This window comes from Ooceraea biroi, chromosome 6 (genome assembly GCF_003672135.1).
Source record: "Ooceraea biroi isolate clonal line C1 chromosome 6, Obir_v5.4, whole genome shotgun sequence".
NCBI lineage: Eukaryota > Metazoa > Arthropoda > Insecta > Hymenoptera > Formicidae > Ooceraea > Ooceraea biroi.
The window spans coordinates 16,438,543-16,454,892 of record NC_039511.1 but is presented as its reverse complement, the minus strand read 5'-3'; the positions used below and the strand labels follow the sequence as shown (position 1 = coordinate 16,454,892).

The following is a 16,350-nucleotide window of genomic DNA, read 5'->3' as shown; positions in this document are numbered from 1 at the left end:
AAAGATAATTTTGATTAACTTTTTTCCTTGTGAAAAAAGTTTAAGACCTATTACGAGTTACGTGACTCCACTTGCGAGCGTTCAAAGATTGGCGCTTTCGAGAATTGACTGTGAGGAACGGGTTACGAGCGAGATCGCAAGTTCTCTAAGCCGCGTTCTTCAGCGCGCTTCCGCGCTCCTAATTACGGTATAATTCCCGCGTTAATGGCGTACCTGCTCATAGCCGCTATCATAACCCGCCGGGGATACGAGACGGACAAAGAGAAAAGAGAGAATGGAGAAGGAAGATGGCGAGGATGGATCAGGGCATGTATCCTACGAGCGTAATACGGCGCCGAGTTTATAACCAAGTTAGCGAAATCGGCTGTTCCGTTTATTCCACAGGCAGGAAATAACGACGCTAACCGGTGGAATATCGAGTGGATGGGGGAGCGGAACGAAAATAGGAGAGATATTCGAGCGTTCTGATTAAATTAGGGGATGATCGCGCGAAATTAGAGACATTAAATTCCATTCCCTGTTCGATCCAGAGAGCACACGATTTTCCGCGGCAATTCACAATATTCGGCACACATTTACATATTCAATTAGTAAGAAAAAAAGAAAAAATCACTAGAGTGTGTCAAATATTTCTGGTCGAGTGACACTGATTGTGTGTTATTGTTATTGTATTAATAAACTTAGAATAATATCTAAAATTAACTAAAATTGTGTGTTAAAAATATGATGAGTGTTTTATTTACCTTTTATTTTAAATCTTCCTTTTCAGATCTAATTTTTTCAGAGGGACGGGTGAGATCTTTAACCGTCGACATCCGCTGTGATTGCGTCGTAAGTAAAATATCGTGTAGAGCAATGCCACGGGAGAAAGAGTGCCGCATCCACATCTGCTCGACGTGATAAGCAAGAATAAGTGCGGGAAGAAATTTTTTTACGGAAACGTTCGACACACGCGAGACGACGCGATCCTCGCTCTTCTTTTTTCTTCTCTAAGAGAGAAGCCTTAAAAAGGAGAAGACGCAGGAAGCAGGAAACCAGGATCCTGAGAAGCGAGGTTCGGCTGCCGGTCCTCGAAAGTGCTCCTCAATCGTCGAACAAGCTTTTCAAGTGGTATGCCTAATTTCGTTCTAATTCCGGCACTTGCCACTCGTTTTAATTGCTTCTTAAGTTGGAAGTGCCGGCTTCTCTTCCGATGCAGCATAAGGACAACTTACCGGAAGAACATAGTCGTGCCTACACTTGTGTCTTGGAAATGATCATTAGCATCGCGAATTATATCATTATAGTAGTATCTTGAAAATTATATTATTCACAATATAATTATATTATTTTCTGTATCATTGTAAGAATAGATATAAATCTAGAAATTATTTATTTAGTACACTTGCACATCAAATTACAAAATTGGGGTAAGGAGACGATAGATATAGACCAGGTAGCTCGCAAGGTATGCGAGGGGATGAATATTTCAATCTGTTATACTCTTCCATATCTCCTTTCATATACCTCTGGGAATACGGGGTAAGAGATCGTTAAAGCGTTAAGGGAAGATCGAGGAGCTCTGGCGGTGAAATTACATTTTTTAATTATGGCTGGAGCAAGTTCATAATTGGTGCTCACTACGCGGGGGATGAAACTTATTAGTCGGCAAGGCTTTACCGCGGCAGAGAATGTAACATGGCCGCCTTGCGGAAGGATATCGCCAGGGTTGTTTGCCAGGGACGCAGCTTCTAGTTGTGAATCGCGAATATCCTACTACTTTACTATTTTATGCAAATTACTTTGCTGCTCATTGGAAATGTTTCTTTATTTATCTTTAATTTAATCTTGTTCATATTGCATCTGAAACTAAAATATTATTTATAAGTAAATTTATTTACTAACTTTTGTTATTGTTTGTTAATCAGTTTTAGAATTAAAAATGGAAGAATAATGCAAATATTTGTTACAGTTTTCGAATAAATACATTTAAAGAATAAAAATCTGTTTTATGATACAATTATTTAGGGGTATTTTGTAGTTTATAATTAAATAGTGACAATTATTGAGTGATTTTACATACATGTGTGTGGTGTAAACCACGATCATAAAATATCATTATTTTAGATGTTAAATATTATTACTAGACCTCGTTTGTTAATTGGCGAAAAACGTCGTCTCATCATCTACGTACTAATTTCAAGATTATTTGTACAAATCTGGAATGATTGATAAATCGGAGAGAATCCACGAAAGTAAGGAGAATAGGAGCGTCCCTGACGCTAATCTCGAGTTAGATGGCAACATTTTCTTGTAGACAGCGAATATACGAATGAGCTCGTAGCGCCTCGCCGTTGCAACGTCCCAAGTAAATGTAGGTGTATAATCTTGCGTAGGTGTATGTTTGAACGTGTGTACATCCGCGTGTCGTACAGCGGCGTTCAAGAAAGGTCAAGTATTTACGGTAAATCACAAGTATATTAACTTTAATTATATTAGCAACGTTATTTACTAAATAAAAAATATAATAGTAATAAACAGATGCCGATAGAGCAATTTTTATCCAGATTAAATATTCCATTAAAGTTAATTAATTTTACCATAAAAAGAATTTGATAGTTTTTTTTATGGTTTCTCCTGTACAAATGTACAGGAAATACATGGATGTAATATATGTATATATACATGTACCGTAAAAACCTGTAGTTGCACACGTATATATTGTACGCTCGTGTGACTCCTATTCGACGTGTCCGGTACGCGGGGATATCGTTGGGGAAGTAAGGATCGAGGATTGAGAGGGTGGGCTTCTCGGGCGTAAGGTGGTAGGTGGCAATAAGGCGTTGGGCACCGCACTGTTACGACCTCTGATCTGGCTAGCACACCAGATGTTCTATATCCATGTACGTACAACCCTCGGTAACAACTCCGGAACTGGATACGTCAAATAGATTGGCGAGCTTGCGCAAGCGCGGATACGCTATGATACATCTTTATCGTGTAATGCGAAGGGATGAATTGTGTGATCTGCGGAAATGATTTTGCGAAACGAACTCTTCGCGACAGATTTCAGTTTCCGACAAATGATTTCGAACGTGATATGATAAATAAAATAATGTCGATAATTGCAATCATGTCATTTAAAAGGATTTGATATAAATGTAAAGTTTATGCAGGCTATTATATAAATTTCAATCAAAAGACCACGTTACTGATAGTCTTTCCAACAAAATTAATTTTCTTCAACAACACCTGCGCTTCAACATTATTTGTTTTCAACATCAGCAATTTGAAGTACAGAGTTGAGAATATATGATTTTTTATAGGAAAATATTAAAAAACATTGGTGACTCGTACATTTTCAAGTAATATTATTTTATTAGACGTTCATTCGACTCTAAACAAACTAAAGCGCTGATCGCTTAATTGAAACGAAAAGAGCAGTTTTGATTTTGCTCAGGCGGAGCCTTTTGAAAACTGTCGTAATAGCGTCGCAGCGCGCTGCTATGAGGCGCGCTATACACATATCGCGTACATAACGCGTATGTACATCGAAACATCCAGCGGCCATGATGGCTCTGGTCTCTCTCGCTTATCGGCATAGAGGGAGAGAGGAGAGATATCGGGTCGATATTTCGGTAGTGTTGAAGCGAGGAAGTACGTAAGCGTGTACCCCATGTGTAGCAAACCATGCAGACTGACAAGGGGGTTGTTGGGAGGGGAGGCTGTTTCACCACTCCTTGTTTCACAGCTCGTCGACGATTGGCCGTGGCAGCGCGGCGCGTCGTGGGCGGTGCGATTCGCTGGAGGACAAGAGAGACAGAGACAAAGATAGATGGATAGAGAGAGAGAGAGAGAAAGGGGGAGAGGGAGAGATAACGAGAGAGCAAGACTGTGAATCTAAGAGTATCTCTGGACGATAGTATATGCAATATTAGGAGAGTGAGATGGTGAGATTAAGGACAAGGGCGACTATAAACGGGTAGATCGGACCCTTTCGTTCCGACATGATATCAGTCGGGTCTGCGTACTCGCGCCTCTGCTTGTATCTGACAGATTATTGACGCTGTTCATCGTATCGTTGGATTGAAGGTATAGTAATCAAAAGAATAGCACTGTTATACTACATATCAATTCTTCATTCGACATTGTCTTACGACGAATTATTTCGTGCATGGTATATCAACATCTCGAATTACTGAACTGACCAAAATTATGTTCTCTGGAAGATTACAATCTGATAAGTATAAAAGTATATGAAAACCGTAAAAAGAGGGTTGTTATTATTATATCCCACAAAATGTATATTTTAATAAATATTAATGGCATATGTATTATTGTAACAACATTTTTTGTCATTGAATCAGTTAAAACGTTTGATTAGAATTTTATGTCAAATTTTACTTTTATACTGCATTCAGTAGAAACAAATTATTGCATTTAGTAGAAACAAATTATTCGTCAACCAAGTAATCACCATCGTTGTCTGTGATATAGACTAATGTCTATTATTACCATTATTGTTGCCTACATTACATGTGATTGATTTGAAGGATTGAACCGAACTTTTTGACTTGTCCATATAAATAATGTAATAAATCATATATGTAATCATCTATACGCAAGCATTTTAAAGTACATTATGAAAACTTTATTGCATGCATAAAAAAGTATAGTATCTTTTAATGTTTTTCTCAGGAGCAGTTATAATATTCCCGATTAATTATTTTTAAAATGCCACTTTTGCTCTAAAAGTATCACACAGTAGCTTTATAATAAATATTTTTTTGATATTTGAAGAAACAGTTAACCCTGTTTCTTCGTACGGATAGAGCGGACAACAAAGAGAGGGGTGCGCTTCACCAATCCTTGCTTCGTTGCTCGTTGATGATTGGCGGTAGCGCAGGGAGAGACCAGAGATATGCGACGAAGAAGGTGGGAGGACCAACGGTGTTACGTAGTGGGGAGATATGTACGCCGGGATCTGCCATATCGGATAAAGACGAAGAGCTGAGGTACGGGGGACCTTCCCCGTCTTCCCGCCTCTTCCTTTCCCGTTTCATGAACGCTTCGCGAGTCATGAACTGCCATCATCAAGCATTCATAACGTGTAGTGGCGCGTTTATCAAAGGGGCTCCTTGCCACTTCTATCTAGAAGAAGGCTTCGGGAACATCTGCTCTCTCAAAGAGAGATATATAAAAAAGAGACAGAAAGAGAAAGAAAGAAAGAGGAGATGGGAAAGAAGACATCATGCTGCACGTTAAAGAAACATTGAGAAAAATGCAATAATATTTTTAAAAAAAACTTGATTTTAAACATTATTACAATAAATCCGTCCAATTTTTCATCCAACTTCAAGATTATCAAATTAACTCATTTATTTTAATGAATTATGCGGGAATGCAATTTTGCATTGTTACAAGATGATTTAATTCTATCCGGAAAAGTTCGAAGAAATAGAAAGTAGAAAATCCATTTTGAGATCTCTGTCAAGGCATGTTATTCTCCTCAGGTAGCGGCAGATAATGAAACGTTTAGTGATCGAAGCGAAAGTTGTCTAGAAGAATGCGATGACCTCGGTGACGAGGGACAATGTACGTGCACGTTGCTGCGCCCGTGCTGTTTTTCACAAAACTTTACCGAGGCATTCACGGTCGATTAAGATGACAAAAGGCAGTGAATGAGGAAACTTGTGCCACAAGAGGAAAAAAGATTCTCTTTATAAGTTTCGGAAGCGAGAGAAATAATTCCAACAACCTCAAAACTATAAACTATCAACTCGAACTAAAGATCAGAATTGTCGTACAGAGATTATTCTTTTACCGTAAAATAGCAGCGTGTTATTCTTGAGCCACTATTTTCTACAATTTAATTACACATTTTTACATTTACTATACACAATGTTATCTAACATAATAATAACAATTTCGTTACATGTCAAAAAGTTCGGTTCGCCTTTTAATTTCTCAAATTAATTTACATGAAATACAAGCAACAATGTTTAAAAAGTCTAATAATAGACGATAAATAATTCATTTCTACTGAATGCAACAACTCGAGTACCAATATCCTCCAAAAATCTCCTCTTTGCATAAATATTTCACGTAAAGAAACGTATAAGATATTAATGACGATGCTCGTGTCGTTGTGAATCCCATCGTCATTAAGCGGCTAATGATAAACAAGATTAATCGCGGTGAGGATTGTTTATCTCTGCGAATAAGTTTCCGGCAAACGGACGACGATGGTGATAGTGGTCGGTGGGTTCCCGACGTGGCTATCGACCCCATATAAAAGGAGAACGGATGCGCCGCGCCGCCTCTGGTCAGTGGCACGTGCTGACATATGGGTTTTCAGGGCTTTGCAATGTCTACCCCGCAGTCTTTGTGCGGGGGTGGTAAATGGGGATGTCATCGTGTTAAATGGTCCTGATGCCCAGGAAGCGGCGCGATTCTATTGAAACGTGCGCCCGCTCCCGCATCCGAACCAATTCTTGCGGCTAATTCACATCGTTTATACGTTTAATTGCCCTCGCACGGCCACCTGGACCACCGACCGAAAAACGCGAGATGTTAGGAGAGATTTGGGTCTCTAAAGCCCGATTTAACGGGCTTTCTCGAGCATGTGCCATCGCGGTTCTCGTTTCATTGAAAAGAGAGACTGGCTTATTGATTTATGAGGATATATCTTCCCCCCCTTTCTCTTTCTCTTTCCCTCTTTCTCTTTCTCTTCTGCATCAATATACAAAATCGCCAATGTGTTCACCGACTACGAACACGCTCAAGATCATGGATTACTAAATGGATGAACCAGTAATCTGATACAACATCATATTAATATTCATTGTCGATTGAGAGAAATGCTATCGCGAAAATAATTCTCAAAGATTATAATATCATATTAATATACTATTACAGGATAGATATATACAGAACTTATTCTCACTCTCTTATTATATTTCATATAATATTTCAAGTATACCTATTTCTTCTTTGAAGAAATAGGGATAGCAAGGAGCCTTCGGCTCGAGGCATAGTTACAATTGCCATCAGTTCGTAATTTAATTAGTTAAAATTCCGTTATCTTTGACTTGAAGATTCTTAAGAAATGAATTAAACGGAATCAGTAGCGAATTTAATTTTAAAGTTGATTGTTTGATTTAAATTTAAAGTTATATTATTAAGGTATTAAAGACGCGTTATTCATATCTAAATTATTATTTCGAAATTAATACATAGTAAAAAAGAGAGAAAAGGTGGAGAACAGAATGGAGAGAGAAAGAGAGATGTGCGCACGAAGCTCGCGTTCGTAATTAGTTTCTGTTGCGAGTAGGAGAGAACGAGGTGCGTCCCCCTCGTCAAAGTGTCGTCGTTATCAACGTCCTGCTCGTTCCTCGCTTGACGGGTCGTAAATCGCGTATCGACGGGTCACACACGAGAGCTCCAAAAAAGGTGGTACGAACAAGCTGGCAAAAAAAGGCAGAAATTGATGGAGTAGAGCCTCACCTCAGGAAACTGTGTGAAAGTAGGCGAAATGAAGCGAAACTCGCACAGCATGGAAGCATCTGAGATTGGTTTGCTTGGAAAAGGTATAAGGGAAGGATTAGTAGTTAGTAGGAAACTAGAATAGATATTAAAGAGTTAAAGAGTAGACTTACGGGAATTTGTTTTGCATAGAATAGAATATGAATGATCCTTTTTTAAATAACTTTTTGAGAACTCTGTCAAAAGTCTGAGAAAACCTTCTGTAACGGCTTTCTCAAGTCATCAAAGAAAGATTTTTATAAGCTAATGTGTATAAATAGAGAATAATGACGTTAATTGCATTTTATGCTGCAAATAAATTGTCTCCTCGAAGCACCATATAACAGAGAAATGATACAGATGTTAACAAAAATAATCTCTCTCCCTTTCCATCCTCTTTCATCCTTCCTCTCCCTCCCTCCCTCTCTCTCTCCTTTCTTCTCTTATTACAAAAAATATAAAAAAATCTAGTACTATCAATTTGATACAATATTAATAATAAAAAATGAAAATAGATGACATTAATCACAATGGAGAGTGAAACGAAGAAGTAAGTAATTAAGGAAATGAGAAACGAACGGGAAATAAAAGAGAGAAAAAGGAAAAAAAATAGCCAGATGGCGACGAGCGATGGACCAGCCGCGATCTTCAGGAAAATGAACGCCATAAATAAAGCCGGCCGGCCAATAATTCCGTCGCAATCGGGCGACGAGAGTTTTTCATCGGGTCGCGCGCGCGTGAGAAAGGATAGTGTCCGGCCGGGGACGGGGGGTGGGAGACAGGAGGACGGGATGAAACGGAAACGTGCGGCGAAGAAGGGAACGCGGGCAGTTTGTAATCAAATTTAAAATTCCCAGCGCGGAGGAGCCGATGAAAGAGTAACCAACGGACGCGATCGAAACGAGTCGACGGGTCGTCCACGGGTTTGTCGCGTGACGTCGAATAGACGAAGGACGATGTTCCGGTCGCCGCTTCTCCGCGATGCCGCGTGCGCGTTGCCTAACTTCCACCCTCTTTTCGCTCCTGCTTCACCTTCTTCTCCTCCTATTCCACCTCTTTTCCCTCTTCCTCCACATCCTCCTGCTTCTCCTCGACCACCCTCTCTCGCTGGATTTCCCCGGGGAGCGGTGGGTACCAACGGAGAAGGGGAGACCATATAAAAAGTTCGTGCGAGTACCGTATTCCGTGGATGAGGGACTTAACGTTGTTGGGGCTCCATTAGGGATACGTGTGGGGAGATCGAAGCTGATGTAATTTCAATAAGCTTGCAGACGTCAACACTGTAATCGTGCGCAAACGATCCACCATGTTTCTTTTTATTATTGCGTCGCGGTTTTTCCAGTGTTTGTAATAATCATAAATTAAACTTGACACGACACTATGTCGATAATATTGCTGGCTAGATATACTTATTTAAATCTAAAATTATTGAGATATATATAGCAATATTTTATATTTACTATATGTAGTAATTTGTCTTTAAATATGTCCCATTATTATACAAATGTCTCAAAACCGATAGTAATGTTAAGGGCAGAATCATCGAGGACATCTTTTAAAATTCCTCTTAAGACGTACGCAAGGAAACTAAACGATTCAAAGTAAATTGTGGACTTGGATTAGTAATGTAGAAGGAAAATCGTCATTATAATTACGATAGAAGCGTTTATCGAATCGCAATTACAGAATCTGTAATTTAAAAAAAAAGTAGTAAGATTATTCGCCATGGAACAAGACTACGGCGTCAGTTACCAGAGAAATCACAATGAGTGAATCTGCAAGTACTGATAAGATAATATTAAAGATCGACTATTAAATTATTATTAAAAGCCATCCGGAAGTTGGGCAAACCACCTTTTGGGCTTGGTGAGGTCCCGAAATAAATAATTGAAGAGTTTTGACATTATCGATCAGTTTTTGTTGCACTGAAGGTAAATGTAGATCTGTCAGAATGCTTGAACCACCAACTTGAATTATTTTACCGACAATAAATAGATTTATGTGTATTTATGTATATGTATAGTTAGGTGAAATGAATCGTTAATGTCGGTTTATTTTTCTTTTAACAAGTTTTAACAAGTTTAATTATCTTTTAAAAAGATTAAGAAACAAATATACAACATAAACTTCTCAATATCTTCACATTTTTTATTTTATACAATATTACTAATAATAATATAATTTTTTAATAATATGCATGTAATGAGAATGTTTATTTTAATAATGACCACTTAAGCTGTTCCTTGGCTGATTGAAGCACCTAGAACAAGAGAACAATTTGCATCGCACATAAATCAAGATTATAATTAGCAAATTGAAGTGAAAATTAAAATATAATTTCATTGTTATTTTTTTATGTCATTTTAAAAGAAGACATTTAAAATGAACAAAAATAAAATATGAAAATAAAATCTGGGTAAAATGTTACCTGTGCCACCGTTTGTTCCCCAAGTGGAATGTCATCCGTTCTTAATGCTACTCTCTGCACCACACTCGTTGCATCCGCATCCAAGATTATACTAAAAATATATGTGGCGCGTTGTTATCAAGAGTATGATATTTATTACACAATGTTCTACTTACCCGCCGTCGCAAATTTCATCCATTGCTAGCATCACTATGTCCAAGCTGTCAAGTACCGCCCTTTTCTCAACATTTTTCCTAAGGATCTGGCTGACAGAATCGTACAAGCAATTCAAAGCGCTCATCAGGATCAACTGAAATAAGCACAACGTATTATTAATGTATAAAATATCTGTGACTGCTTCAAAATGGTCGACAACCATGTACTGACCTCATTTTCATGCGAACTGCCCATAACATAAAAAAATAGATCGACGTTGCTTCTGTAGACGCACGTTAAGCCATCCAACATGATGATCTCAGCATTTGCTCTGTGTGTTTTGCTGAATAAATTCTTCTCGAAAGCTTTCTGTTCCTTGGAGGTCGGGAACACGTTCTTGTCATAATACTTTGCAAGTATCCTGTTGCCATCGTTGTCGAGAATGGCCATTCCCTTGACCGTGTATAAAGTAGGCTCCTATATTAATTTTCAACATTAAATTTTCGTCATTGCAATAGATCGCAAAATCAGATTACACATGTGTATACATAAATCACGATGCAAGATCTAACTTAATAATATTCTTAATAATATCACCAAATTTCCTTCTTTTATCAAGAATGACTTGAAAAATAAAAACAATGTTACAAATAAAAGTAAAATTAGTTATACCATATTATTCGCCAAAAGAAACTTTATAGACGGCCACGACCACGACTAGGTTATGTTGTACTATTTTAAAACAGCTAGCACAGTTCTGATCAGAATCGGAAGTATAAATATACTTATGATCTTACTTTTATCACAGATAAATTATTTGCGAGATTTATCGCGATATTTATTATAAAAACCTACCAGCGGTTGACCATCCATGTTTACGTCAATTTTGACAAGTATGATGTGTTCAGCAGTGTCGGTAGATAACTAAATAAAAGAAACTTCACTAGAATAATGTTCCTAGAGTATGTTCACAGTGACGCTCAGTGGCGTTCAGGCAAAATTCCTATTTTTAAAAATCAAATAAAACAAATAAAATAAAATAATTAAAAATTACGGCTAAATAAAGCAAATCACATAATAATTATATTAATCTTGTTATATCTGACTATGTACAAAGAATAAATAATAAGAAAATTATCTTCAAATATACATTTATTTATATACATTAGATAACTTGACGTTCAAGCCATGTTATAAAATATTACTTTATCATAAACTGTAAAAGGCACCGGGTATATTTTTTTCAGCTTCTTTTTACATCGAGTACTAGTCTTTCTTTAGAGCCTTGGTCAACTTACGGAAGAATTCCGGTCCGTTCCAATAGCCTCTGCAAAAAAAATATAGCATGGAAATTTAATATCAATCTCGCTCTCCTCCCTCTGTATGTGTGTGTATTAATACACTTACATACTGTTCAATGGAAATTTAGATAAACTCACTTTAACATCAAGTGCCAGTATATGAACGGGAACATGTACTTCTTTAGCAGAAACGTAAAGTAGTACTCTTTGCCCTGATTCACCGGGAAGGTCTCCATTGGTTGCAGATTGTAGTCGAATTCTGCCAGAATGCACTTGCCGTAACCAGTGACCAATGGACATGACGCATAACCGTCGTAGACCATCGTCATCGGTTTACCAGCCAGGTCGTCCAAGATGTTCTGATACAATACCTTCCCCTGCGCGGCTAAATTATAAGCGCGTCGTTAATTAATGCCACACAAATTTCTCAAATGGTCTATCAAGAATCTTGCAAGCTGCTGTTGCCTTACCTACTGCGGCCATCGTCTTAGAATTCGGCGTATTCGTGCAATCGCCTAGGCCAAAGATATTCGAGTATCGAGTATGCCTCAATGTTTTGGGATCGACACAGAGAAATCCAGCCTCATTGGTCAACTTTGAGTGTTCCTTCAATACTGCGGGAGGTCCCATTGGAGGCGTCACGTGGAGCAGGGAGTACTGGTACGAAAATGAGGACAGTTAAACTTGATTGACAATAATATTCAGATTTATATTTAACTTAAATACAACAAACCTCCTGCACTAATGTCTCTCCTGGCGAGTTTAATTTCTCGAACGTGGCCTGCCGTTTGTCTGGATCCACTTTCACGAGATTTGTTTGGAGATTCACGGTGATATCCCTTGACTTGCAAACATTCCAGAGGGAATCGGCGTACTTTTTAACTCCGAAGATAACTGGTAACGCTGTGTTATATACGACATCAATGTTGCTTCGCAGATTATGCTTAAGATAAAATAAACAATTATTTAAATAAAAATTTTCTCTGCAAGTCGACAAACTGTAATTATTGTAAATATATACTTTGCGGAAGTAGTCCTCAACGATGTAGGCGATCTTTTGCGGCGCACCTGGACACTTGACTGGCGAATTCGGAAATGTAAATATCGCAGTTCCCGACGATGTTTTTTTAACATTCTCGTAGACTTGGGACACTGTGTCGGGTCCATAAATCGAACAGACTTGAAAATTGGGATTATGTAAGCTTTCTATCAAACCTGAAACCTGCATGAGCAATGTTTTCAACAAATCTTAGCATTATATATAAATTCAACTGTATATACAAAACAAGCAAATACTACTTAATATCTCACTTTATCCCAGTATAATTGCAAGCCTAGTGCAACAATCATGATTTCATACTCTATAGTATCCCCGTTATGTGTCATCACTTTGTTGACATCCGGTTGGAATCCGACAACGGAAGCTTTTATCCACCTTGCATTTTTAGGCAAGACGTCTTTCATGTATCTTCTTGATGACTTAAAAGGACTAATGCCTCCACCAATCAAAGTAAACAAGGGTTGATAGTAATGTACCTAAAAACCAAGACATTTAATTTATTGTTGAAAGAGGATTGTATATTGCAATCATTTAATTATTTATTTATTAACTCACGTCACTGGGTTCCACCACAATGACTTGCTTCGGATCATTGAGCTTTCTTGATAATTTTGCAGCCATCAAACAGCCAGCAGTGCCACCTCCAACTACCAGAACTTTGCAACTGAAAAGAAATTTAAGTTTTAAATTAAATTAAGATTTAAATGAGTGAAATAAAGAGACTTTTCTTTGGAAAAGTATTATAAAGTGCACTTACGAATGATGTATTTGTTTATATCCATTTTTGGATAATATGCTTTGTGGTAACGACGTGAGATTGCCAAGCAGTAGACGAGACATGGTGTATCAGAAGATCAATATGACCCTTTATTTGAAAATAAATACGATTTAGCACCTGTTTGCAAGTTTATTAAAATATTGCAACCGCACTTTTACAAGTTTTGTAACGTGATTCCTATTACTATCGAACCGATGTTGGAACAAGGTGACTTAAGCTGCCAAATGTGACAAATGGATTTTTGCGATAAAAATTATCGTTATTGCAAGCTGATATCCTATCGGAAGCAAACATCTGTACCTTTTGCATACGAATCGCCCTTCGGGGTTTTTCAAGTTTAGGTTAATCCTTCGCATTTACTCTTTCCATTGTAATCACTCGTGTACCTTGTTATACATTCCAATTTCGTGATACCACGCACTTTCGAGCCACTTCAAAACATTGAACGAAGGTTCGGGCTTGTTCGACCTCGACCTCGCAATCGCCGCGAATGTAATATCCGGTACATTCTGGACCACGAGATTATTCGCATAAAAATGACACATAACCTTGATGAGACAAATGCACCTCTCACGTAGGAGTGGATATATTGTACTGCATGCTTGATATTTGCAGTTTTATCGAAATGACTTTGCAAATAGCATCAAGGATAAAGGAAGTTAATAAATATTAAGAGAACGCAATGTGTTAGAAGATTTTAATTTAATAAAATAAGTAAGTTTAATGAAGGTCAAGTACCTTAATTGAAGACACGAACGTCAAGTAGATGACATTTGATGGCTTTGATTTGATACGAGGAAAAGATGTGCAGAAAACAGAGAAAATCACACGGTATTCGAGATCAAAATTTTGATAAATCCTGCTTCAATGTTTCACATGTGAGATGACAATTTAATGGCCAGTACTACAAAGAAACTTTAGATGCATGATACATCATAATTATATATTTTTAATAGTTTTGTATTTTTTAAAATCACTTCATGTATTTACTGATTTTTCCATTGTGATGACAAAATGCGTTTTCGACGTTTAAAACAAAGGTCTGTATTTCTGGCTGGTTTGGGAATTGGTTTCGTTTTCCCATTATTACTTTCCTTCCTGTGGAGTATGTTTGTGTCAGATCTGAGTGATCAAGATCTGCCATCATGGTACCCGGAATATTATCTGAATAAGAAACCTCACCATGAGGAGGTCATTCTACAGCATTGGAAAAAGGAGAAGAGGATCTCTGACTATGCTAACAGTGTCACGTATGGCACTTGGTTAGTCGAGCAAAACCTGAGACCGCACAAAATTAATCTTGACAGATATTTATACAGACCACAACGAGGAGACGACGCAAAAGAGATTGAAAATATAGAATGGTACTGGTTGAAGAAGCGAGTATCCGTCACATGTGTAGTTTTCATTGAGAAACTCAAATTAGGAAAATCAGTTCAGGCCACGTGGGGCAAACGCTGCAATAACATATATTTCTTTGGGCGTCATTTGAAGAACGCGGATCTGCCAATTATAAACATCACCGCAAAGATTGTGTCCTCCTGGCAACTGTTATGCGAAGCTATGAATTATATTTGGAAAGATGAAACAGCAAATAAGTTGCAGTGGATCATTTTCGTGAAGGATGATACTATGGTCATACCAGAGAATCTGCGCTACATGATAGCTCCATTGGATCACAAAAGTGACTATTATTTGGGTCACCCGGTGGTTCTGTGGGGTCAGACTTACAATGTTGCTCAATCCGGATACGTTCTCAGCAAAGGAGCACTGACCAAGGTAGTGCAGATGTTCAATACCTCAGAGAAATGCATTACAGGTGGAAAATATTGGAAGAAGGAGGATTATTATCTCGGTAAGTGATACGATTTCATACAAATTTGGCTATTGTGAAACATCGCAACGCTAATGTTTCATTTCTTCTTACAGGAAAACACCTCTCATTCCTAGGCATACATCCGTCCGATACCAGGGATCAGTACTTAAGAGGTACTTTCCACGGTTATTCCTTACAAAATCTTTTATGGGGCATTGCCAGACCAGACAGTTACTTTACACGTGCTGTGTACCCAACGAAGGAATGCTGCTCGCCGAGATCTGTGACTTTTAGTGCTAGTGAACCTGACAAAATGTATACGTTAAATTACTTACTGTATCATTTACACGTATTCAATAGCGAAGCCAGATTCGGTAACACAGCTGCGAAAACTCCAGTACCCGAAGAGAATGTAAGTCTTAAGTTAATACTAATTATTATTTAATACTAATTAAAATTAGTACGCTGTCAGTTTATTTCTTAAAAATTTCGTCAAACATTATGATATGGATATATAACAATAAATGAACATTTGTGTCAACAAATGTGTCTTATTTCAGGTGTGGAAGATTGCACTGAAGGAAGAATTTAACATTACGCATTTAAGCGACATATCGAGTGACGCGTATTACGAGATATGGCATTCAAAATATTCCGAGCCAGGACAACTGAAGATTACAAAAAATGATTATCGAATGACACAAGATGCCTTAAATTGTTTACTTGCCGGTTACAAAGCAGGGAACCGATCCGCGACTAATTGTAAATCAATTGAAGATGACAAAGGCGCCAACAATACAAAACTTTGATTGTTTACCAAGATATTAGTTATAACAGTTTTATTGGAATAATTATCTAGATGAAGAAAATGTAATAGACGGCAAATATCTTCAATTTTCATTTTAATGTATGTTAATATTAATGATATTAAAATTGCATTTACAAATATTCATTATATTAATCATGTTACATCAATTGATGTGGTTTACATAATTAATCCGATTATACGCGTTCTGCGTAATTTACATTATTAATAGGAAATGATTTTGATAACTACTTCCTCTGTTATTTTGACTGCGTTTTATCGAGCTAATTAGAGACTCATTAACGTCAATTACAACGAAAATGATAAGTTAATCTCTCGTTCCTGAATCACTTTTGCAGAGGCGTGCCTACCATAATTCCTATAAATGTTTGATTGTATAAAAAATAATTTAATTATAATTTAATTTATTGTTGTATAACGCACAATAAATGTATATTTTCCTTTAATTTTAATCTCTTTTATGTTTAGTCCTATTTTAATAATCTTTATATATAGAACGTAAA

The 16,350-nt window shown here is 37.4% G+C and overlaps 3 protein-coding genes and 1 long non-coding RNA gene across 5 annotated transcripts in view; 2 read left to right on the top strand and 2 right to left on the bottom strand.

Moving 5' to 3' along the window:
• LOC105284518 overlaps positions 1-5,193 on the top strand; it is a 30,513-nt gene extending 25,320 nt beyond the window's left edge. Inside the window, exon 3 of the long non-coding RNA XR_894887.3 lies at positions 770-5,193. This is a non-coding gene — a long non-coding RNA (uncharacterized LOC105284518). The remainder of the gene's footprint in view (positions 1-769) is intronic.
• A 4,491-nt stretch (positions 5,194-9,684) lies between these two features.
• LOC105284520 (coatomer subunit zeta-1) lies at positions 9,685-11,027 on the bottom strand. Of its 2 annotated transcripts, none has more exons than XM_011348102.3 (5): positions 10,922-11,027; positions 10,298-10,543; positions 10,087-10,220; positions 9,932-10,022; positions 9,685-9,763 (listed from the first exon to the last, which is right to left on the bottom strand). In XM_011348102.3, exons 1-5 carry the CDS (start codon positions 10,937-10,939, stop codon positions 9,716-9,718), a joined length of 537 nt encoding a protein of 178 aa, XP_011346404.1. In that variant the 5' UTR covers positions 10,940-11,027; the 3' UTR covers positions 9,685-9,715. The 2 variants fall into 2 exon arrangements, with proteins under 2 accessions (XP_011346404.1, XP_011346405.1); XM_011348103.3 differs by lacking the exon at positions 10,922-11,027 and adding an exon at positions 10,739-10,829.
• Positions 11,028-11,200: 173 nt separating this feature from the next.
• On the bottom strand, positions 11,201-13,647 carry LOC105284522 (sulfide:quinone oxidoreductase, mitochondrial). The gene is made up of 9 exons (XM_011348106.2): positions 13,506-13,647; positions 13,185-13,292; positions 12,983-13,091; positions 12,679-12,903; positions 12,389-12,589; positions 12,101-12,310; positions 11,838-12,024; positions 11,506-11,752; positions 11,201-11,393 (listed from the first exon to the last, which is right to left on the bottom strand). The coding sequence occupies exons 2-9, from the start codon at positions 13,265-13,267 to the stop codon at positions 11,333-11,335; spliced, it is 1,323 nt and encodes a 440-aa protein (XP_011346408.2). The 5' UTR covers positions 13,268-13,292; positions 13,506-13,647; the 3' UTR covers positions 11,201-11,332.
• Positions 13,648-14,188: 541 nt separating this feature from the next.
• LOC105284521 (glycoprotein-N-acetylgalactosamine 3-beta-galactosyltransferase 1) lies at positions 14,189-16,293 on the top strand. Its single transcript, XM_011348105.3, has 3 exons — positions 14,189-15,060; positions 15,135-15,433; positions 15,582-16,293. The coding sequence occupies exons 1-3, from the start codon at positions 14,220-14,222 to the stop codon at positions 15,828-15,830; spliced, it is 1,389 nt and encodes a 462-aa protein (XP_011346407.2). The 5' UTR covers positions 14,189-14,219; the 3' UTR covers positions 15,831-16,293.
• Positions 16,294-16,350: the final 57 nt, after the last annotated feature.